Raw genomic sequence first — 21,428 nt, 5'->3', positions numbered from 1 at the left:
AGGGACTAGATTTAAATTATTTATATATATATATATATATATATATATATATATATATATATATATATATTATATTAGCATAATTCTTATTTTAGGGGGAATAAATTTAGGGGACAACTTCACTGTGGATTTTGTCAGTTTCTGGGTTGGCCAGGGTGTCCTCGGCTCACCGCGCACCAGCGACCCCTGTAGTCTGGCCGGGCGCCTGTGGGCTTGCCTGTTAGCTGCCCGGGAGCTGCGTTGTCCTCCGACGCTGTAGCTCCTATGTGGCTGCATTGTGAATCCACAGTGTGTAAAGAAGTGGTCGGCTGACGGCACACATTTCGGAGGACAGCGTGTGTTCATCTTCGCCGCTCCCGGGTCAGCACAGGGGTGGTAGCGGTGAGCTGAGCCTAAATAATAATTGGCCATTTTCAAATTGGTAGAAAATAAAAAATAATTGGCAATGACTAAATTTAAATAAAGAAATAAAGAAATAAAGAAATAAATAAACATTCTTCCATCTAAAACCTCACTGACATTTCAACTGCAGCCATCTGGAAATAAAGCAAAACAGAATCCAACCTTTCAAAGAAACTGACATTAAACTACCCTGGTCTCTCCACACCACTAATGGCAAACATTTCCAACTTTATACCTCAAAGGAAGACCCTTTTAAAAATAAATGTACTTGAAGGTATTGGGACATGTGTGTTAAGAGTCATATCAGGTTCATCAGTACTCACTTCCGGTACGCTAGATGTGTTTAAAGAATGTGTTTGAACACTCACAGAACTGGAGCAATTTTATGTTCCCAAACAGGATGTACCAACAAAAAAAAAGTAGAATTGACATGGCACCAATAAATCAACCCAAAATCAATAGTGCCAATGCTGTTTTAAAAGGGTTCATTTTTACATTAAAGCACAGTTTAACCTAACACAATGTTTATAAACACTGTACAAAATATCATTCCTTAAATAATCACTGAAAGTAGGGTCAAATATTATAATTTGTAAGAATGCTTTTGCAGAAAATCCCAGGACAGTAACAAAAACATATTTATTTATTCCTGCACCAAAGGACATAAAATATCCTTTCTGAGACTTATTTTCAGTCTGTATGATTAACTTGTTTTATTGAAACAGAACTGAAATTGAATGTAGTGCTGCAAAGCATAGTTTAACAATACCAACTGCTGGCATTGGGGTTGGTGACACAATTCCAGCTGGAGGAATCTAAAAATAAAATCAGTTGTTTGCATTTCAGAAAAAGCAGCTGCAAAGATTTGCAAAAGATCTAGACAATTGGATACAAAAAAAAAAGAATCTCCATCAGACCACTAAGTGAAACACATTGCATTTCATGCTTTTCCAAAACCAACAGACTTTTTTACTGCTGTAGTCAGCAAGTCTTTTAGTTCATCTTCATCCTCTAGACTTGGTAAGACGATGACCACCATGCATGTTGAAGCACAAGGCATCCTCCTGCAGTCTTCCTCCTGTTTATAAAAATTGATGGAAGGTCTTCTTTGAAATCCTAATGGAGGTACAGCATTAGCACCAGTTATGAAGGTCTATTAGAAAATACAACAATAATACATCTACAATCTGAAATGCTTTATTATTTAAATGCATGCAGAATACATGTGGTTAAGCTGAAGAAAGCTTGATCCAGGCTTAAATCCATTATCAATTTAGTCTCGCAGAACATCCAAATACAAAGAGATGTGTGCATTTCAGAGTGTAATCCTAAACATATTGACAACTAGTTTTTTTTTTTTGCTGTAACTGTTTTGTTGCTCAGGTACAAAGGTAGTCTGTCATATATATTTTTGCTGTATGAATGCCTTACACTTTGTCTTAAAACTAAGAAGAGTAATTTAGGCTTTGCTTCTTTTGATTCAATTGAAATATTGAAAGCTAATTTCCTGAAAAATACAGAACAGTATCAATATAATTACAAGGATCTACTAAATAGGATTTCAATTTCGAGTTAGAAACATGATCACGGGCGAGATCATTACACACTTCAGTAAATCAGACATGAAATGCAAGTCAATTAGGCTTTTCAGGGATTTTATGTCAAAACATCAGATAAGGCCATCTTCATTTATTTTTAGCATGGGCCTGAAGAATTTCAGTACCGCTAGATACGAGAAATCAAATGCTTTATGTTTGTTTGACAGTGACACAATTGGGTTGTTATTGTGATGAGAATGAGTAAGTATATTGTGCCATTCATTGCTCAAGTTATCTGAGACACTGAATACAAATATTAGTTTGATACTGTTTAACATTTGAGAAATGTAGTATGGAGTAATACCTTTCGAAAATGTAGTGCTTGACTATGCCTACATGTATTTTCTCAATATCCTAGACCTCAGCTGTGAAAATGCTTGGAATATCACAGTCACTTATCCAGCCACCAAGGGTTTGTTTAATGCCTTCCAGATTATCTTCTGATCTGAATTGTAAAATCTGCAGGATAAAAAAGAAATTTCCTAAGCCCTCTAAAGTCTGAAAAAGAAAACGAAATACAGGATACTGTACAGTTTCTGTCAATATGTTACATTAGTGAAAAAATGTTTTTTTTTTTTTTTTTTTTTTTCGGCTTTACTTCATTGGTCTAACACCAATGCCAGATCTGTAGAACTGTGGAACTAGAATAAAAGTAAATACAGGATACTGTATAGTTTCTGACAATGTAGGCTTTACTCATTGGACTAGCACCAATGCCAAATCTGTATTAGGTGGGCCACAAGAATACAAGTACTGTCTGGCTTCTTTAGAAATATATATATTTTCTGAAGCAGCAGGGCAGTAAAAATCAAGGTAATGGTTGGTACAGTTTACCAGCTTTACCTGTTTCAATTTCAGCTGTATGTTTGCATCAGGTAGAACACTGCAATCAAATCGATCTAAACATGCAGCCTGGCCACAAATCAACTTATACATGGTCATGTTTAGTGCACTTATCCCTCGTCCTCCGTGTGCCAGACACCAGCTTCCCTGCAGTAAAGTGCTTCCTTTTCTATTAAGCTCCCTGATTGGAGGAGAGAAAGAATTGACCTGACTGACCTTTAAAGGTTCCAAAATTGGACTGCATCCCTAACATGAGAAGCCTATCGAGGGGAAATGCTATTGTTAAACATGACATCAGAAGGGTTTCTTATGCTGTCATAAATAAAATGAATTATGTACTAAATAAATTATACCTAATGCACACTTTTAGTTCCTTAAGACAGTATGAGATCTGAAGAACATGCATTTACATTATTTATTAGATTAAAGGGTATTCTGGAGTTTTTACTGACAATTACAAATATTAAAACCTGTTCACTTGTACAAAAAAAGCCTGAGGCAACTTAGTGGAGTTTTTTCAGGCAATTGTTTGACTAAATTGTAGTTTTCTTATCGACTGAACAAACATTTCTCTTGATTTTGTGTTATACCAGTATCCTGTAAAAGAAAATTCAAGTATGACTAACCTGAAAAATTCCCTTTTTTCAACACGTGGGTGCTTAGTAGACACATCGTAATTTATAAAAGAGCGGCAGGCGTGCGTCAAATGATGGCGCAGTCTAGAATCCTGACATCAGCACCATGTAAGCAATACAGAACTAAACTTGCACAGAATCAGGCTACCAGGGCACAGTGTCTGTTGCTGTTCATTCCATTCAAGGTCTTAATGACTTAATTGGACCAACTATTTGCTTCACTGGTTATCATTAACATGGTTAACAGGTCTTTTAGCCACTGATAATTTAAAGATACCTGTGGTTCTCAAGGACCAGGATTAATTACCACTGGGCTAGATGCTGCTGAGAAGAAAATGTCTCAGGACCTCATCAAGAAATAATGCCACAGTGAGAAAGACAGGATCAGATGTGTGTTTTAGGGTAAATTGTGCCTGATAAAGTGCTGCATAGTGATTTATATTTGTCATAGGATATAAAACATTGAAGAAAAGTGGTGCTTTCTTTGCCACTTTTGGGACTTTTCCCACCGTCGTCTTGTGAAGAATAATAACGCCAAACAGATATGTTTCAAACAGGAACATTAAAAAAACCACCCACACCCAGCCTTAGCCATCACACAGACCTCTCTAACCAGAGACAGATTTGCTATTTTATACAGTTGCTTGATCACATGCAGGTGTCCCTCATCAAATTAGAGCCAGGTGATTCTATTCTTGGCTAATACCAATCCCGTGGCATTCTGGGGGATGTAGTTCTGAACCTCAAGGACTACACCTTTCCTCCCCCTATATTTAAAAGGACCTTCTATTGTGGGCCCTACATTTATTATAACATATATATAGTTCTCCCAAAACCACAGTTAATCCATATTTAGTCTTGTATTGGTTACAAGGTGCTGATGTCAGACTGCGCCATCATTTGATGCACACCTGCCGCTCTTTTGTAAATTTTGATACACCCATGTGTTGAAAAAAAATGCTTAGCAAATACATTTAATTAAAAATTATTTTAAAATATGTAAAACAGTGGTGTATACCTTCACACATCTGCACACTATTGTATATATCATATATTCATTAAACATGTGGTAATAAAGTCTTTAAGGAAGAGGAACATCACATTTTATCCAAATTGAATTAGTTTTATTGATTTATTTTTGGATTTCTTTGAGTGATAAAGTGGACATAGCTTCTTTGTTGAAAGTTTGTTGGAAAATACTACCCCCCTACCTTCAAACCTCCATAGTGGTAAGATGAAAGACAATTCTTCACAAAACTCTAAAAGCTGTAAAAAACCTGGTTTCTCATGGGGAAAAAAACCCACCTCATGCTGAGTTTGAAGAAAAAGCAAATTATTATGTTGGGCCCCAAAGGGAATTTTTCAGGTTAGTCATACCTGAATTTTCTTTTACAGGATACTGGTATAACACAAAATCAAGAGAAATGTTTGTTCAGTCGATAAGAAAACTACAATTTAGTCAAACAATTGCCTGAAAAAACTCCACTAAGTTGCCTCAGGCTTTTTTTGTACAAGTGAACAGGTTGTAATATTTACAAATGTCAGTAAAAACTCCAGAATACATTTTAATCTAATAAATAATGTAAATGTATATATTTGTTTGTCTTTACAACTCTTATACTGTCTGCATTTTTCCCTCTTGATAGACTTCTTATGTTAGGGATGCAGTCCAATTTTTGAATCTTTAAAGGTCAGCCAGGGCAATTATTTTTCAGCTTAGATGAAAAGGAAGCACTTTACTGTAGGGAAGCTGGTCTCTGGCACATGGAGGACCAGGGGTAAGTGCACTAAACATGACCCTGTATAAGTTGATTTGTGGCCAGGCTGCACAATTAGATCGATTTGATTACAGTGTTCTACCTGATGCAGACATACACCTGAAATTGCAACAGGTAAAGTGGCACAATATACTTACTCATTCTAATCACAATAACAACCTGATTGTGTCACTTTCAAAGAAATATAAAGCACTTGGTTTCTGGTACCTAGCTGTGCCAAAATTTTTCAGGACCATGCTAAAAAGAGCAAAATTAAGACATTTTTGACATTTAAAAAAATCCCTGAAAAGCCTAATTAGTAAACTAATAGTAACTCAATAGCTAAAGTAATAAATAAAAGCTAAGCTTGTAATTATTCCCTTATAAAAACTACTATCCTACAGCACTGCTGAGGTAACTTTGCAGTAGGGCTGCAATATTCGTAATGATTATGAAGTACTACTGCAGTGTACTAGTTTATGAGTCCTATTTTGAAGCATTAGCTTTAGCCTTCAAGACACCAGGTGTGCCATAATATAGGAAAATTCCCTTATTTAAAAGAGAGTTTTCTCCCTTTTAATTAATTTGAATTCCCCTTTAAAAAACGTGAGCTCCGAAAATATTGTGTTTGATAGCTTGTTTAGAACCACAAAGAAAAACGATTGGAGAGCTGCAGAGTTCAGAGGAAGAACTCGACAGCAGACTCCAGGAAATTAAAAACGAATCCTGTAAGGCAGTACAAATTACTACACAGTATATACCCTATGTTCGTAAATAACTGTCCTAAAGACAACTATATTAAGAAGTGTGGATAATGCAGAGTTCTAATCTGGTAGAAAATAAATGTTTGATTAATCAACAATAATGTGTTGTGCTCTTATTTGAGACCATTTAAAGGTGTAATTTATTGTACCTAAAAATAACTGGAATACTTTTTTGTGAGTCGCTATAAATACACACACTTTGGCATATGTTTTTTGTTAAAACAAAGTTGTACATATTGCCTCTGCAACTGCATGTCTGACACGCTACTAGTATATATATATATATATATATATATATATATATATATATATATATATATATATATATATATATAATTGCTTGGTTGTAACTAATCTCTCACCCCTCCTCCAAGAACAGCCGTGCCCCGTAACCTTACACCCCGAGCAAACACTTGATAGATTGACGTTTGCTGTCTCTGCTGGGTCCCTCCCAGTCTCCTCTGTTTAAAGTTAATTATGCTTGACTGGATTAGACTGGACTGGACTAGACTCGAGGTATTTTCACTCCCCTGCCGTTTCAGAAGAAATTGTACTCAGGATTTGAACAGACCCTATATAAATTATATTATTCAAACAGATCTTTAGGAGGAATACTTTTTGTGAGAAAAATCAACAACTTTTTTAAGTGCTTTTAAACAACGAGCAGTGTACTGACGCAAAAAAGTAATTAACAGCCTGCTAGGTTCATATATATAAAGGGTGGGGGACTATTATCATTCAAATAAGACGTTATCATTTATTTTATTCACAGTTCACATAGGTTATCCTTATGACATGTGCATTTACAGTAGTATATTGAACAGTATATAAAGTTAAATTAAGAATCCAATTTAGTGTGTTCTTAACTGTAAATTGTTTCTATATAAGAGTGATTGCCATTCATGTTTTAAAAATCATACTTAGATTTTCATAAAATACTCAATTAAACTTTCTATTTAGAAATTTAAAAACGCTTGTTTCGTTAAACAGCCCTTAGCATAGCCTAATGTCTGCGTTTGTTTCACACGGCTTTTCAGCACATGCTTCACACGTTCTAATCGATAATATTGTATTACAATTATTGCACTAATAAAGCTCCATTGTCTGGCAGGCGGTACATCGACAAAATGCAACCGTTAACAGTAGCGTGGGAAATATGAGCTCAGTAAAGAAAAGGAAAAAAAAAACAATCTCAAAAAAACCATCTGCACCAGCCTAGCCTACCGCATCCTATTAATTAATGGGAGTGCAGTGCTTGTCCTGGGATCTGAAAGCCAAACGCCACATTTTTTGGTTTCAAACATCTATGATTTAATATAAACGCGTTATTTTTTAAGCCTCCTGATTATTTAAAACAGTTTATATACTGAAACGCTAAAACAAGATGTTTGGTTATTTTTACTTCCACTTTTAGTGAAATTTCATTGTGGAATCTCGCTGATTTGGATTGAAAGCAGCTGCCTCAAAATATCTCGAGTCAGCTCAAATTTGCACGTAGCACAGTCCGAAAAACAAACAACGGGGCTACAAAATTTGACCCAGTTTCTACAGGGTCCTAATGCCAACAAGTCTGTCCATCAAGGGGTCAGCCCTGCTTAACCCAGGGCTAGGCAAACCTATTACCAGCTCCTGAGACAGTTTTAATAACTCGGTGACCCTAGAGTGGAATTGCACAGATGAATTCAAAATATGTTCTAGAAAATGTATTTGCATAACCTACCTTTTTTTTATTATTATTATTTTTTTATGTGTTAGGGTTTTTTTTGTTTTTGTTTTTGTTTTTTTACATTACTGGAAAATGTTGTCTATGTCTATGAAATAATTAGCACTGAAACAAGAACATGTTATTTTTACCAATGACTATAATAATATTATTAAAGTACAACATATGTTTAGTAATATTTTGAATACATTTACATTGCAGTTTCTTAGCTGTGTACAGGGCAGACAGGTGGGGTGGACAAAACAATTGTATCTATTATAATGTGTCCAAGTTTCATTTTGTAGCATCTCTGCTGTAATGTAAATCTGATTTGGGACCTCAAAACAAACACAGAAACAAAGTTTTTTTTTTTTTTTTTTTTTAAAAAAGGTTTATTCGAATAATTGAAAGATATAAAATAAGTAAAAAAAAAAAAAAAAAAAAAAAAAAAAACTGTGCAAAGTAGGTGTTTGAATATCAAATACATGTAGCAACAGAGGCATTAGTAGGGTACCATATAAAACTATTCAATTGTTTACAAGAAAAATTAACAGTGTATTTCCTAACACAATTAATACTAACCATAACTGAACCTCCCAGACAAATATGCTACCACATTTACATTATGTTTTGTTAGTCTTTTCTGTTATAGAAATAAAACAGTTAACATATTCATGTTTGGTGAGGTCTTTAACATGCTTCAAACTCCTTCATTGCAAATATAGCTGCCATTTGTTGTTTAGAGATTGAGGTAAATCTTCAAATAAACAGATTTAATCTGCTTCTTTTAAACAGACCAGCTGCTCAAATTTAAACATCCGGTCGTGGATTGCCATTTAACTTTCTAAAAATACATTCAGTGAGAACAAACATGTTGGGCTGCAACAAGTCAACTTTCAGTCTTGAAATAAGCTCTCTGAAACACTTTTACAATGATTCTGACTTATTGAGGTATTGTCTACTTATAAGTAAGGACACAAACATTGTATGTGCAATGGGCTTTTTTTTTTTAAAAACTTCCAAGGCATTTATGTTTGATTAATCACATCATGATTGACTGGTAACTCCCATGGTCACTTTGGGTGTTAGCATTCCTCTATGACAAGTTCTTCTGAACTGTACAATTTCTTTTTGATTACTCTAAACCCAGTGTTCAGTCTCAAAGCATGTCTTAATATTGGTGCGGAATGAGATCTTGGAGCAAAGAGGTCCTGGATCATTGGCCAGAGACCCCCAGATTCCAGTCTCAACACAAGGGTCAGCTGAAAAGTAGGAACTAAGTCTGGATCCACAGCTATCTGCTCCACACTTTCACATGCATCTGACTGCTCAACACATAGGTTGATAAGTGCTCCACGCAGTCCACAAGGTTCACTAGCTGCTAAGTGAAGAAGTTCTTGACCAATGTGCTCCATCAGCTGGTCGGGGATGAGCAGTTTGGAGCACCTCAAAGCGCTATCTTTCGCCTCTGTGAGACTCTGTTCAATCAGATCCACCACTTCAGAGCAAAGGGTCTCCTCCACAGGGTCATACAAGAAATCAGATTCTGACAGAGAGCCACTGTCCACACTGTCTGATCCTATGAAAGAAAATAAGGACAATGAGATTAGATTACATTTCTCATCAGTAACTTCAAAAAACACACTTCAATCAGTCATTGTAAGGTTGCGATAAAAGAAAGTCAAGTTTGCAAACGCGTTGTCTTGTGTGGTTATGCATATCTCAAACAATCCAGCAACAGTTAAACGTGGTGACTCCGTGTATGTGCAATTATTTCTCTTACCTGAATGAGAAAAGGCACTCTTGAAGTGTTCGTCGTCTGAATGTAAGCTGTGGTTACTGAAATCTGTTAGTTTCTGCATGATTTTCCCCCAAGAAAGTCTCTTGGAGCTGACATCATCGGTTGCTGCGGGGCAGGGCAAGCTGTTGTCAGGAGTCAGAGTCGCACACAAGGCAGGCATAATTGGTGTAGATTAGCTGTGAAGATCCGTATCTTCGGTTTTAAGCGTTTTAATTGTATTTGATCAAACTGTTGGATACCTGCATTGACATAATAAAAAGAAGACTTTAATCAAAACTCTACCAGAAATAATTTACATCGCTTAAACTGAATTTGAATACTGCTAACACTCAAGAAGCTAGCTTTCATTTCAGCCTAAACGTTAAAATAAATTTAAAATTACAAATAATCGAAAATAATAATTAAATACTTACAGTAATGCTCCTTTACTGCATTTGATACGGTATTTATGGTGAGTATGTTACAGTGCTATTCAGTTGTTTGTTGCAAGGATACTTTTGTAACCCTGAAAGTGCTTTCGTTCTGTACCCAACAGGTACCCTAGCAGAGACAAGGCAGTTTAAATAGCTGAACGCCAGGCACCAATACAGACCGCCCAGCATTCACTTTCCTAGCCAATCAGGGTATAGCTCACGTTCACAACGTTCGAGTCCTGCATTTTATACCCTGAGGGGTGATCACTGGGACCTACCATCCCCCCTTCCAAAGAGAAATGCAAATCAGTAAACTTGCACATCTACTGTAGGAGTACAAGGATAAACCCAATCAACTTGAACGGTGATTTCATTGTCTGGTGTTTAACTATCTATCTACTTATCTATCTAGTACCTGTAAATATTTGCAGACTTCTATTGAATACATTTGCAGCCCTCTGAGCAACGTTATACAGTCAAGTGTTTACCTCTGTTTTACTAAGAATGACTTGAATGAAGTGTTTCTATTGTAATTCGATGCGGATATGTGGATAAAAGCGTTTAATCTACATATGCAGACTGTCGCATGTAGAATTGCAGGCGTTTTTAATAGGCGTTTGTTAGGCAATGACCAAGAATTATATCAAAGCACAACGCAGTCTCGACATTATTGAACTCGTACACCCCCAAACCCACAATCACCACTTATTTTTTATTATTTCCTGTATGTTACACTATTTTTGTTCCTAAACTAATGCATTGCGATTATTGAATTTATTTCATATAATAATTCATTGGGTGACATTATATTTCTTTTAAAGTATAATTCAGTTATCTATAACTGTAAATAAATATTTAACCGTGATATAGTGTGGGTTGATTGTCGTTTTAAACGTGGCTTAAATATAACACAGAACTGATTAACTTCTGTTTAAAACGGATAGGTTATCACTGCCTTGGAAAAAAAAAAAAAAAAAAAATTAGTCAGCTTGGCTCCACGTACTGTACCCAGAACCTCAGCTAACACAGAAACAATAAGAGTTAAAAACTCAGCGCGCTTCTACTGGGTCCTACCGTCTGGCCGGTTCATATTCAAATTCAAACACTATTGAAATAGTGTTGAATTACGGGGTTCATATTGTATTAATGGAGAGCGCTTACAACTTTTAATCAAAGTATTATGAAAGATATTAAGAAGAATGGGGGTTGTACTTATACTTGTGGGTTTCATTGTAAATTAGCGTTTCCTGTCCTATTGAAATAATAAAGCAATGGTTTAAAAAAAAAAAAGTAGGAGGTGGTTCTGAATAACTATTTGTTCCAGCGTATCTTAAGTTGTTGTACTGACTCCGGTCAAGTTAGGTAGTCAGAATCTATCAAAGGTCTGAAATACCTTCCAAAAAAAGTTTGGTTTATGAATGGAAAAGTGAGGGGCCCCTTTGTAACTTGGACTTTTTTTTCTGGGTGACACTTTTTATTTTTGTTATTTGGCCCTCAAATACAGACTCACATCTTTGTAAAGCACAGACAGTTTCTAATTCTTCTGTTTTATTGATATTGAATAGGAATAAAGTAGTGTGTGTGTGTGTGTGTGTGTGTGTGTGTGTGTGTGTGTGTGTGTGTGTGTGTGTGTGTGTGTGTGTGTGTCTATATATACAGCTCTGGAAAAATTCTTAAATCAGCATCTCTATATGTATGGCAGCCATTCCATTCCAGTGTCTGTTGAATTCCAACACAGGCACACCTCATTCTACTGAATGAGGTACTGATTAGGGGATCACCTGAACCAAATCTTATTTAACGAGGAAAAGTATAAAAACCACTCCTGTGGTCATCACTATCCTCTTGCAATAGGACCAGCTGGATGGCAAAACAGTGCTTGTAGTACCTCAAAAGTAATTGGAATCAAAAAATAACTATTGACCATGCCCAAAGAGTTGAAAAGGAAAGTTTTGAGTGAGGAAAAGAAGGGTTCAATTCTGGCTTTACTGGCAGAGGGATACAGTGAGCGTCAGGTTGCTTCCATCCTTAAAATTTCAAATACGGCGGTTCATAAGAACAAGGTCAAGCAGCACACATTGGGGACAACAAAGCTACAGACCGGCAGAGGGCGAAAACGACTCTCCACTGACCGGGATGACCGCCAACTCATTCGAATGTCACTCATCAACCGTAGGATGACATCAAGTGACCTACAAAAAGAATGGCAAACGGCAGCTGGGGTGAAGTGCACGGCGAGGACGGTTCGAAATAGGATCCTAGGGGCAGGGCTGAAGTCGTGCAAAGCTAGAATAAAACCCTTCATCAATGAGATGCAAAGAAGAGCCAGGTTGAGGTTTGCAAAAGACCATAAGGATTGGACCGTAGAGGACTGGAGTAAGGTCATCTTCTCTGATGCACAGTCCAATTTTCAGCTTTGCCCAACACCTGGTCGTCTAATGGTTAGACAGAGACCTGGAGAGGCCTACAAGCCACAGTGTCTCGCACCCACTGTGAAATGTGGTGGAGGATCGGTGATGATCTGGGGGTGCTTCAGCAAGGCTGGAATCGGGCAGATTTGTCTTTGTGAAGGACGCATGAATCAAGCCAAGTACAAGGTTGTCCTGGAAGAAAACTGGCTTCCTTCTGCTCTGACAATGTTCCCCAACTCTGAGGATTGTTTTTTCCAGCAGGACAATGCTCCATGCCACACAGCCAGGTCAATCAAGGTGTGGATGGAGGACTACCAGATCAAGACCCTGTCATGGCCAGCCCAATCTCCAGACCTGAACCCCATTGAAAACCTCTGGAATGTGATCAAGAGGAAGATGGATGGTCACAAGCCATCAAACAAAGCCGAGCTGCTTGAATTTTTGTGCCAGGAGTGGCATAAAGTCACCCAACATCAATGTGAAAGACTGGTGGAGAGCATGCCAAGACGCATGAAAGCTGTGATTGAAAATCAGAGTTATTCCACCAAATATTGATTTCTGAACTCTTCCTAAGTTAAAACATTACTATTGTGTTGTTTAAAAAAGAATATGAACTTATTTTCTTTGCATTATTCGAGGTCTGACAACACTGCATCTTTTTTGTTATTTTGACCAGTTGTCATTTTCTGCAAATAAATGCTCTAAATGACAATATTTTTATTTGGAATTTGGGAGAAATGTTGTCAGTAGTTTATAGAATAAAACAAAAATGTTCATTTTACCCAAACACATACCTATAAATAGTAAAACCAGAGAAACTGATAATTTTGCAGTGGTCTCTTAATTTTTTCCAGAGCTGTGTGTGTGTGTGTGTGTGTGTGTGTGTGTGTGTGTGTGTGTGTGTATATATAATCATCCAATTTAAATTCAATTATAATAAAACTTACAGATTTTCTTTCGTACACATTCTCAAGGGTAGGTCATGTTGCATATGTTTTGACAACTGATTCAGAGCTGCTTGTCTGAATTTGATTAATCTTTAAATGTACTTTTGTCAGAAGAATTTATTACAATTACTGTGAATCTGGGTCACGGTAATTATCATATTCAGAGAACTTTTTGATTGGGAACCAACAGTCTGATTTGGATGAAACTATGAAAGGGCATTTCTTATTGATTTTTGTTCTACTTGCGGTGGTTTAAGATCATCATAATGACCTACGCAGTTCAATAAACTGACATCTGAAACTGCATGATGGTCACCTAGCAATAAACAGAATGTTGTGTTGTCTTAATTCATTGTAATAAAACACTGGGGACTTCCTTTCAAAAGGGAATGCCTCTTTATTTAAACCATACCTAAAGACAGTGGTCTTTTATTTAACCTCTTGAAACCTTCCCCATAGTATAAAAAGCCAGGATTCTTCATTGACTAATATACAGACAGTTCCATGGTTTTATTTTATGCTGATAACTTAATCTTCAAAAGCATCAAAGAACACTTTGAAGGCCCATATGGTGTGGGGGTAGATATCCTGTAAACCCCCCAACACCCAAACCCCAATGTATCTGTCTGTATTCATGCAATAATCTCTATTACTTTTGTGTCTTTCCTATTTGATGCATGCAAAATACAGAACAACAACCTTTTATAATAATAATAAGAACAGATTATCACAAAAGCTCTGAGTGGCTGCAGAGTTTCTATGCACAAGGCTGACCCTAAGCACTTTAATTGTTCTGCTTTTGTTTAAATGGAGTAAAACAGCCTTGTCTGCTCACAGACAAGCAGAGAAATGGAACAGCACAGTCTCGTCAAAACTGCAATCTTTTTAAGACTGCAGAAACAGACAACTGAAACGACTCCCTTTAAGGTAAACTCACATTTCACACAGAATATCCAGGTTGAAAAAGCATTGGTTGGATATTTAAACATTCATCACATCACAGTTCATCTCTAACCTGATATCTGACTGTAAATTTTTAGACTTCCACTCATGATAGTCACAATAAATCATAACCATGTTGTAAATTGTGAACAAGTTCTAAATCATTCAGTTTTACATTTTATTGCAACCTTTTCCCTTAGATAAGACTCAGCAATTTGCTTTCCAAGAAGGTACCAAATTCATTGAGACCAATGTTGTAATTAAGTGTTATATGGTGAAAAGAAAAATTCAAAATGTTTAGCAAACAAAAAGTAGAAAGGACATTTTGTAATGTGTCAAACAACCAATGTTCACACATACATGTTTACAGACTAGACCCTCCTTGTTCTTTCCTCGGTGGACAGAAGTTGTACTGGACAGCTTGGAACAAACCATACAGCACATTAATAGGAGACCCCCTGCAGAGAATAGAGAAAAACACTGGATTCTCAATGAGATAAAAATGCTTCAATAAAAATGCTTCCCCACAGTTGGTCTGATGTGCCAGGGTTTGTGCCTATTGTTTATAAAAGGAAACTTGAAATCATTACCATAACAGCAATAAACAATTTAGTTGCTGGCTGTCCACCAAAAAGTATAATGGTAGAATAGGTCGTAGTTCTAAAAGGGAGTAAACACACAATGGATTAATATAGCGTTAAAGAGCAGCAGGATTTAGAGCTCGTTTTCATAGCGATGAAATAAACCTGCATTGAGTTGGAGGCTTGTTGACTCTCTCTATGACCCAGATGACAAAAACAAATGAAACAGGACATTCTGTTCAGCTTTCAGCAGAATGAAAAGACGAGTTTAGCTTGAGCCAGCTCTGTCTCAGAATGCAATGTTTTCCAAAATTTAAATAAAAAGGAAACTGACACACTCCAAGTTGAATCAACAAATTGTGGCCTGATGCTTAAATACAGTTTATTTGGCTTTGCCAAATAACTAATAACTAACTAAAAACAAGAAACGGATTGCTGGAAAAAATTACATCTGTCCTTCTCTAGTACAGTACCATATATTTAAAAAAGTGTTCTACAGGAACTGTATGATTCCATATAAAACACCAAAGAGTCTAGTGCTTGTTGATATTAACGGGTTAATATACTTTGTTAGAAATCATGGTAACTTTTTTAAAACACTTTTGTTAGCTATGTATTTAGCCATATTATATTCCAAGTCACTGTCCTTAAGAGAAGCTGAGAGATCACATATGTCAGCCGATAAATTGCACCATCTTGTTTAACTGAAGCCGTCTGTGACGCACACAGCATTTTTAACACACCAAAAAACTGTTTACAGCATACGCCCTACTCTTAGTGGACACTACAGCATTGTGTGGAACGCTGCCAAAACAAACATTGTATTGTCATGTGACACTCAGCTTGGAACAAAACGTCTAGAAAGAGCAGGCAGAAAATAGAAAGTATGTGCAATGTAAATTTAAGATTACAAATGTGTTGTTTCTTCGCATTCTGCACATTCAAATACATTTTGAATGATTGTCCCACTCCCACTGGCTAACAGGGTTTAGTATTTTCATAATTATACAAATATAATAGATCATATCATAAAACCTAAATTATACATTACGTCAAAAAATTACAATAAAGTACAGTATAGTTTGACAGTGATGTATATTTTATTGGCAGACAAAGGCTAAATAGCTAGATTCACTTAATATTTCCTCCAGTGCTAAATTTACTCCAGATTTTTTGTAAAAAGGAAAAACACGCTGGTAATGTTAACAGAAGTGTGACTAAATAAATAAATAAAAATGCCAGCGTTTATATAATGAGTTAATAATTGCGAGTTTTGTAACAATTACATTGTTTTTCTTTAAGGAACACTGGTCCCTATTGACAAAGCTTTAGACGGAGAATATTTTTTACAAAGTCAGTTCTTATGAATAAAATACATTTTTATATCAATTAAACCATTCTGCTGTGGACTTTAATTTTGTTACTTTGACAACCATCTTCATTAATATTAAATAATATTTTACTTACAATAACTTTGAATAAACAGTGTTTGTGAATAGGGCACACCGGTGGATAATTTGTCAAGGAGTAAATGTTTGGTGATTTAAATGACTTTGAATACATTTACACTTTACCTCAAAAATACTAACTAGGGCTTTTCATCTTGCTGTTTTATTTTAATACATATGTGACTTCATGTGAACGACCAATTATTCAACGAATCGCATATCTTATAGTCCCGTATCATATGGGGTTGTAGTGATTGTCTACACCCCAAAACATTCAGTAAAATAAACTAATACCAGGATATGGGCAGCTGTTTCAGAAAATGCAGTCATTTTAAACTGATTTAAAGTGTGATTTGAGTGTTTTATTTTGGTATTTAAAGTTTAGTTTATTATATGTAATTACATGTAATTTATGCGTAATCACTCAAAAGCTGTAGCATTAAGTAATGCATTACAGTATAGTATACACAAGCTATAATTGGTGGGAAATATTGTAGTTTGATATAGTATAGTCTTAACCCACAATATTAAAAGTTACAAAGGACCCACATAATAAACACGGAAGTAGATAAACCCTGCAATTTGTCTAATTAAATCCACATGATAAGATATGAACAGAATGTCTGATTTCAAACTAACTTCTATATCTATGTTTCATCATTTGTATTGTTTGATGTTGTCACATGATTCACCAGCCTCATTGAACAGCATTTTATTGGTGAACATACACTCTAGATATACTGGCATTCAATTGCTTTTTATCGCAGTACAAAGTGTGCTCAATTTTAGCTTTCAAGTAAACAACATCTTCAATGGCTTTTTACAGTGCCACAGACGTTAATCTGCTTTGTAGGGAACATACAGCATGCATACCTGTATATCAAAAAGAAACATTCAGGCCCCAAGAATAATAAGCAACCATTCTTTGTAAACCTGTGTGTAAGTTATCTGAGATAAAAACACATGTCATCATCATATAGTATACATTTGTACAACTCTTTAAGGCTTCTTATGGCTATGAAGTATTTGAAGTACAGTCTGATATTTTTTTTTTAGGATCTTGTTCATTTTCTGTTTTTAGTATTAAATTGATACATGAAAGATCAATTGAATGATTTATACTGTACATATTCTTATTTGTGAATACTTTAGAATGGGTGTAGACATCTTACAGTATTTATACTCTTTGAAGATAAGTGGTCAAAAGAAAAGATGTTGTTTTGATTAACTGAAATCCTTGGGAGAGGTTTATCTCTCATGTTTCTCCAAACTGGGAATTGCTTTTAGTATAATACAGTAATTTACCCACTATTTAAGCAACAATAGGCCAGACTCTGTCTCATGTTATCTGTAAGGTCTTTCATCAATAAAACAATTAATCATTATATTCAAACAAAAGAAACACCTAAATAAATAAATAAATAAATAAATAAATACTTTCTAGCTGGGGAAAAGTGTTTTGCAATAAACTTAGGGAATGTGGTGCAAGATTGATTTTGACTTACTAACGCTTCATTAATGATTTCTTAAGTAAATTCAAAGCAGCCCAGTTTTCAACCAAGTGTTTGTGTATCCATTTGTGTGGAGTAAAACAAGCCTGGTTAATAAAGTCTTATGAAATCCTGTGAATTTCATTACAATATTGATATGAACCACACCACAGTAAACATTATCTTTATTCACTGTTCTCCAGGTAATAGTTATTTAAAAAATATACAGTACTATAAATTAATAATCTTCAGTTTGGGCAAGAGAACCACACAGCAGGACCGGGGCTGCCAGTGCTATTAGATTGATTTCAAATTTACAGCGATTTAGCAAAGTTATTTTCGTTGGTAGGACACAGGCTACCAACACTATTAGATAGGTGGCTAAGCCACCCTTGCCCTGTTAAACTAGGCCTGCTAAAAGGCAGTGGATGAGGAGGTGTAGGTTGAGCTACCAAAGCGACAAGAGAATGGAGAAATGGGGGAGTTACATAGACATCAGTTGAACTGCGATTTCTTGCACATTATTTACAATGAACCAGAACAATTTGTACATGAACGTTCAGTTACAGTTCATGGAAAAATTAAGACAGCAGCCATGCAGGTCAGCTTTACACAGGAACAAATGATGCAGTACTACAGCCTTCCCTAAGTCTGAGAAAATACTAGCCGTAACAGCTGCGAAGGAAGCAGGTGGATTATTGAAGGACACCACAGCCACCGGGAACATTAGCTTTAGCTCTGCAGAAAAAACATTTTGTGAAAACGGATGGCATTCTGAACTTCAGTTATCAAGTTGGAATTTGATCGATCTTCCCACATAGAATTTAGTCATCACTTTACATTCAGACTTTTCTTTTACATGCACATGGCATATGTGGATATAGTGGGGTTTTGACAGTTTAACAAGACAGAGATAATAAGGAAAGAGTTTTGTGGTTGTTTTTACCAGTTTTCATTAAAAATCTGTATCGATGCTTTTAATGACTGTAAGTGACTGCAATCATTAAAAGATTAAATAAAAGAGAGAGGCTAAAAAACAACTTATTAGTAGGGCATCTGATTTAATCCGAAGGATTTTGAGGATGCAACATCAATAATGAATAATTGCAAAGCATATGGCATGGTTTATTTTATTTCCAGAAAGCTTTTGACAAAGTCCCGCACAAAAGATTAATTCTCAAACTGAATGCAGTAGGGATTAAAAAAAACACATGTACATGGATTAGGGAGTGGTTAACATGTAGAAAACAGAAAGTACTGATTAGAGGAGAAACCTCAGAATGGAGTGTGGTAACCAGTGGAGCACCAGAGGGATCAGTATTAGGTCCTCTGCTATTCCTAATCTACATTAATGATTTAGATTCTGGTATAATAAGCAAACTTGTTAAATTTGCAGACAACACAAAAATAGGAGGAGTGGCAAACACTGTTGCAGCAGCAAAGGTCATTCAAAATGATCTGGACAAGATTCAGAACTGGGCAGACACATGGCAAATGACATTTAATAGAGAAAAGTGTAAGGTACTGCACGAGGGAAATAAAAATATGCATTATAAATATCATATGGGAGATACTGAAATTGGAGAAGGAATCTATGAAAAAGACCTAGGAGTTTTTTTTGACTCAGAAATGTCTTCATCTAGACAATGTGGGAAAGCTATAAAAAAAGGCCAACAAGATGCTCGGATACATTGTGAAAAGTGTTGAATTTAAATCAAGGGAAGTAATGTTAAAACTGTACAATGCATTAGTAAGACCTCACCTTGAATATTGTGTTCAGTTCTGGTCACCTCGCTATAAAAAAGATATTGCTGCTCTAGAAAGAGTGCAAAGAAGAGCGACCAGAATTATTCCGGGTTTAAAAGGCATGTCATATGCAGACAGGCTAAAAGAACTGAATCTGTTTAGGATTGAACAAAGAAGATTACGCGGCGACCTAATTCAAGCATTCAAAATTCTAAAAGGTATTGACAATGTTGACCCAAGGGACTTTCGACCTGAAAAAAGAAACAAGGACCAGGGGTCACAAATGGAGATTAGACAAAGGGGCATTCAGAACAGAAAATAGGAGGCACTTTTTTACACAGAGAATCGTGAGGGTGTGGAATCAACTCCACAGTAATGTTGTTGAAGCTGACACCCTGGGATCCTTCAGGAAGCTGCTTGATGAGATTCTGGGATCAATAAGCTACTAACAGCCAAACGAGCAAGATGGGACGAATGGCCTCCTCTCGTTTGTAAACTTTCTTATGTTCTTATGTAAAGGACTCATAAATTGGATAATGTATTGGAGAATGAATGCCAATTGAGAAAATGCTAATCAGCTGGTACTGATTAAGTTTATTAATTAAAAAAAACAAACTGTTTGAATGTTCTGTTGGTTGGGTGGCTGGAGACAGTGTTTGTGTGTGAACTGAGAACAAAGGGAAAAAGGTATAATGTTAAAGTTACAAAGGAAGCCCTCCTGAGGAAAAGACAGTGTGTCATGCAGCAATACATACAGACCCAGGATGATGGGAAGGAGTGGTTACAAGCACAACAGGAGGAGCACCAGAAGCTCATGAACCAACTGCAGGAGGTAAAGAAAATCATGAAGGTTCTTAACCAGGAGAAGGCAACTGCCCTTGACCAGGCCGAGCTGTGGGAGAAATAATTTGCAGACAAAGGCCACAACCAAGATTACACAGAACCACAGCATTATTAAGTCACTGCAAGGCAAGTTGACAAAATTGAAGAAGCAAGTTGGTGAGAAAGATATCCAGTTAAGCAAGCTCACTAGTGTTATTGCTAAACAGTCCAGAAGCAAGTCAGAGTGACACGATGCTGGACGAGAAAGAAAAGAAAATCAGTGAGTTAACTGCTGAGCTACAAAACTGTGTGTTCAAGATAAAGGAGCTGGAAAGCCAGCTTGAAAAGAATGATTAACATGAGTGTTTTATAGTAGAGCTGCAGCAGGAGAATAAAGTAAAAGATACAGAAAAAGAGATGTTTCTGCAACTTCAACAAGCTCAAAGAAACTGAAGACGTTACATAGTCTGAAAAGGGAGACTGAACGTTTGAAGCAGGAGCTTGAACTCAAAGAAAAGAGGATTTTGAGGAATTGAAAATAGAAGTTCTGAAGAGTAAATGAGTGCACCGGGCAGTAGAAAAACGATATGCTGACGTATAGGAGATTTTAAAGGGAAAGAACAGTGAAATGAAAGAAGGGCAAAACTTTCACAGAATCAAGCAGGAGATGGAAGTGGAGAAGAAAGTCCATAGCCTTGTGCGAGAGTTGCAGGTTGTTCTAGAGAGCAAGGGGAACCAGACCGGAGAGCTGAAGAAAAGCACTGGTTCTTTGAAAGCCAAGTGGGAAGAAGTGTCGCAGTATGTTGTAAGTGAAATGGAATGGGAGAAGTTTGAACTTCAAAAGAATTACGGAGAAGGTATTGAAGTCAGAAACTCTCACTCTCACAGAGTTGAACTCCCAGCTGACATCAGTAATCACTCAGCTCCCGAAAATGCAGTAGGGACTGAAGGAGGAGAAAGCAGAGCAGCAGCTACAGACAAAAGCAAAAGGAGCACAAGAGTGCTCTGTTCAAGAGAAAAAGAAACAGAAGTGCAATAAAAAAAATACTTCTAAAGGAAAAAAGGGTGCAATGCACAGCAGAGACATTGAAGACCTTCCGATCATGGATAAATCCAACAAATGCAC

At 36.3% G+C, this 21,428-nt stretch overlaps 1 protein-coding gene across 1 annotated transcript; it reads right to left on the bottom strand.

The window, feature by feature from the left end:
* Positions 1-8,127: 8,127 nt before the first annotated feature.
* Positions 8,128-10,077, bottom strand: LOC121322184 (DNA damage-inducible transcript 4 protein-like). Its single transcript, XM_041261770.1, has 3 exons — positions 9,916-10,077; positions 9,485-9,741; positions 8,128-9,280 (listed from the first exon to the last, which is right to left on the bottom strand). Exons 2-3 carry the CDS (start codon positions 9,660-9,662, stop codon positions 8,787-8,789), a joined length of 672 nt encoding a protein of 223 aa, XP_041117704.1. The 5' UTR covers positions 9,663-9,741; positions 9,916-10,077; the 3' UTR covers positions 8,128-8,786.
* Between the last annotated feature and the right edge of the window lie 11,351 nt (positions 10,078-21,428).

This window comes from Polyodon spathula, chromosome 10, assembly GCF_017654505.1.
Source record: "Polyodon spathula isolate WHYD16114869_AA chromosome 10, ASM1765450v1, whole genome shotgun sequence".
Taxonomy (NCBI): Eukaryota; Metazoa; Chordata; class Actinopteri; order Acipenseriformes; family Polyodontidae; genus Polyodon; species Polyodon spathula.
This window is presented reverse-complemented; position numbering and strand designations above follow the sequence as displayed.

What these genes read in the sequence shown, in the direction of transcription:
- LOC121322184 (XM_041261770.1), bottom strand. Translation starts at nt 9,662, where the DNA reads ATGCCTGCCTTGTGTGCGACTCTGACTCCTGACAACAGCTTGCCCTGC. An exon ending in GAGTGCCTTTTCTCATTCAG is followed by an intron (nt 9,281 to 9,484) that starts GTAAGAGAAATA and finishes TTTCTTTCATAG; the next exon opens with GATCAGACAGTGTGGACAGT.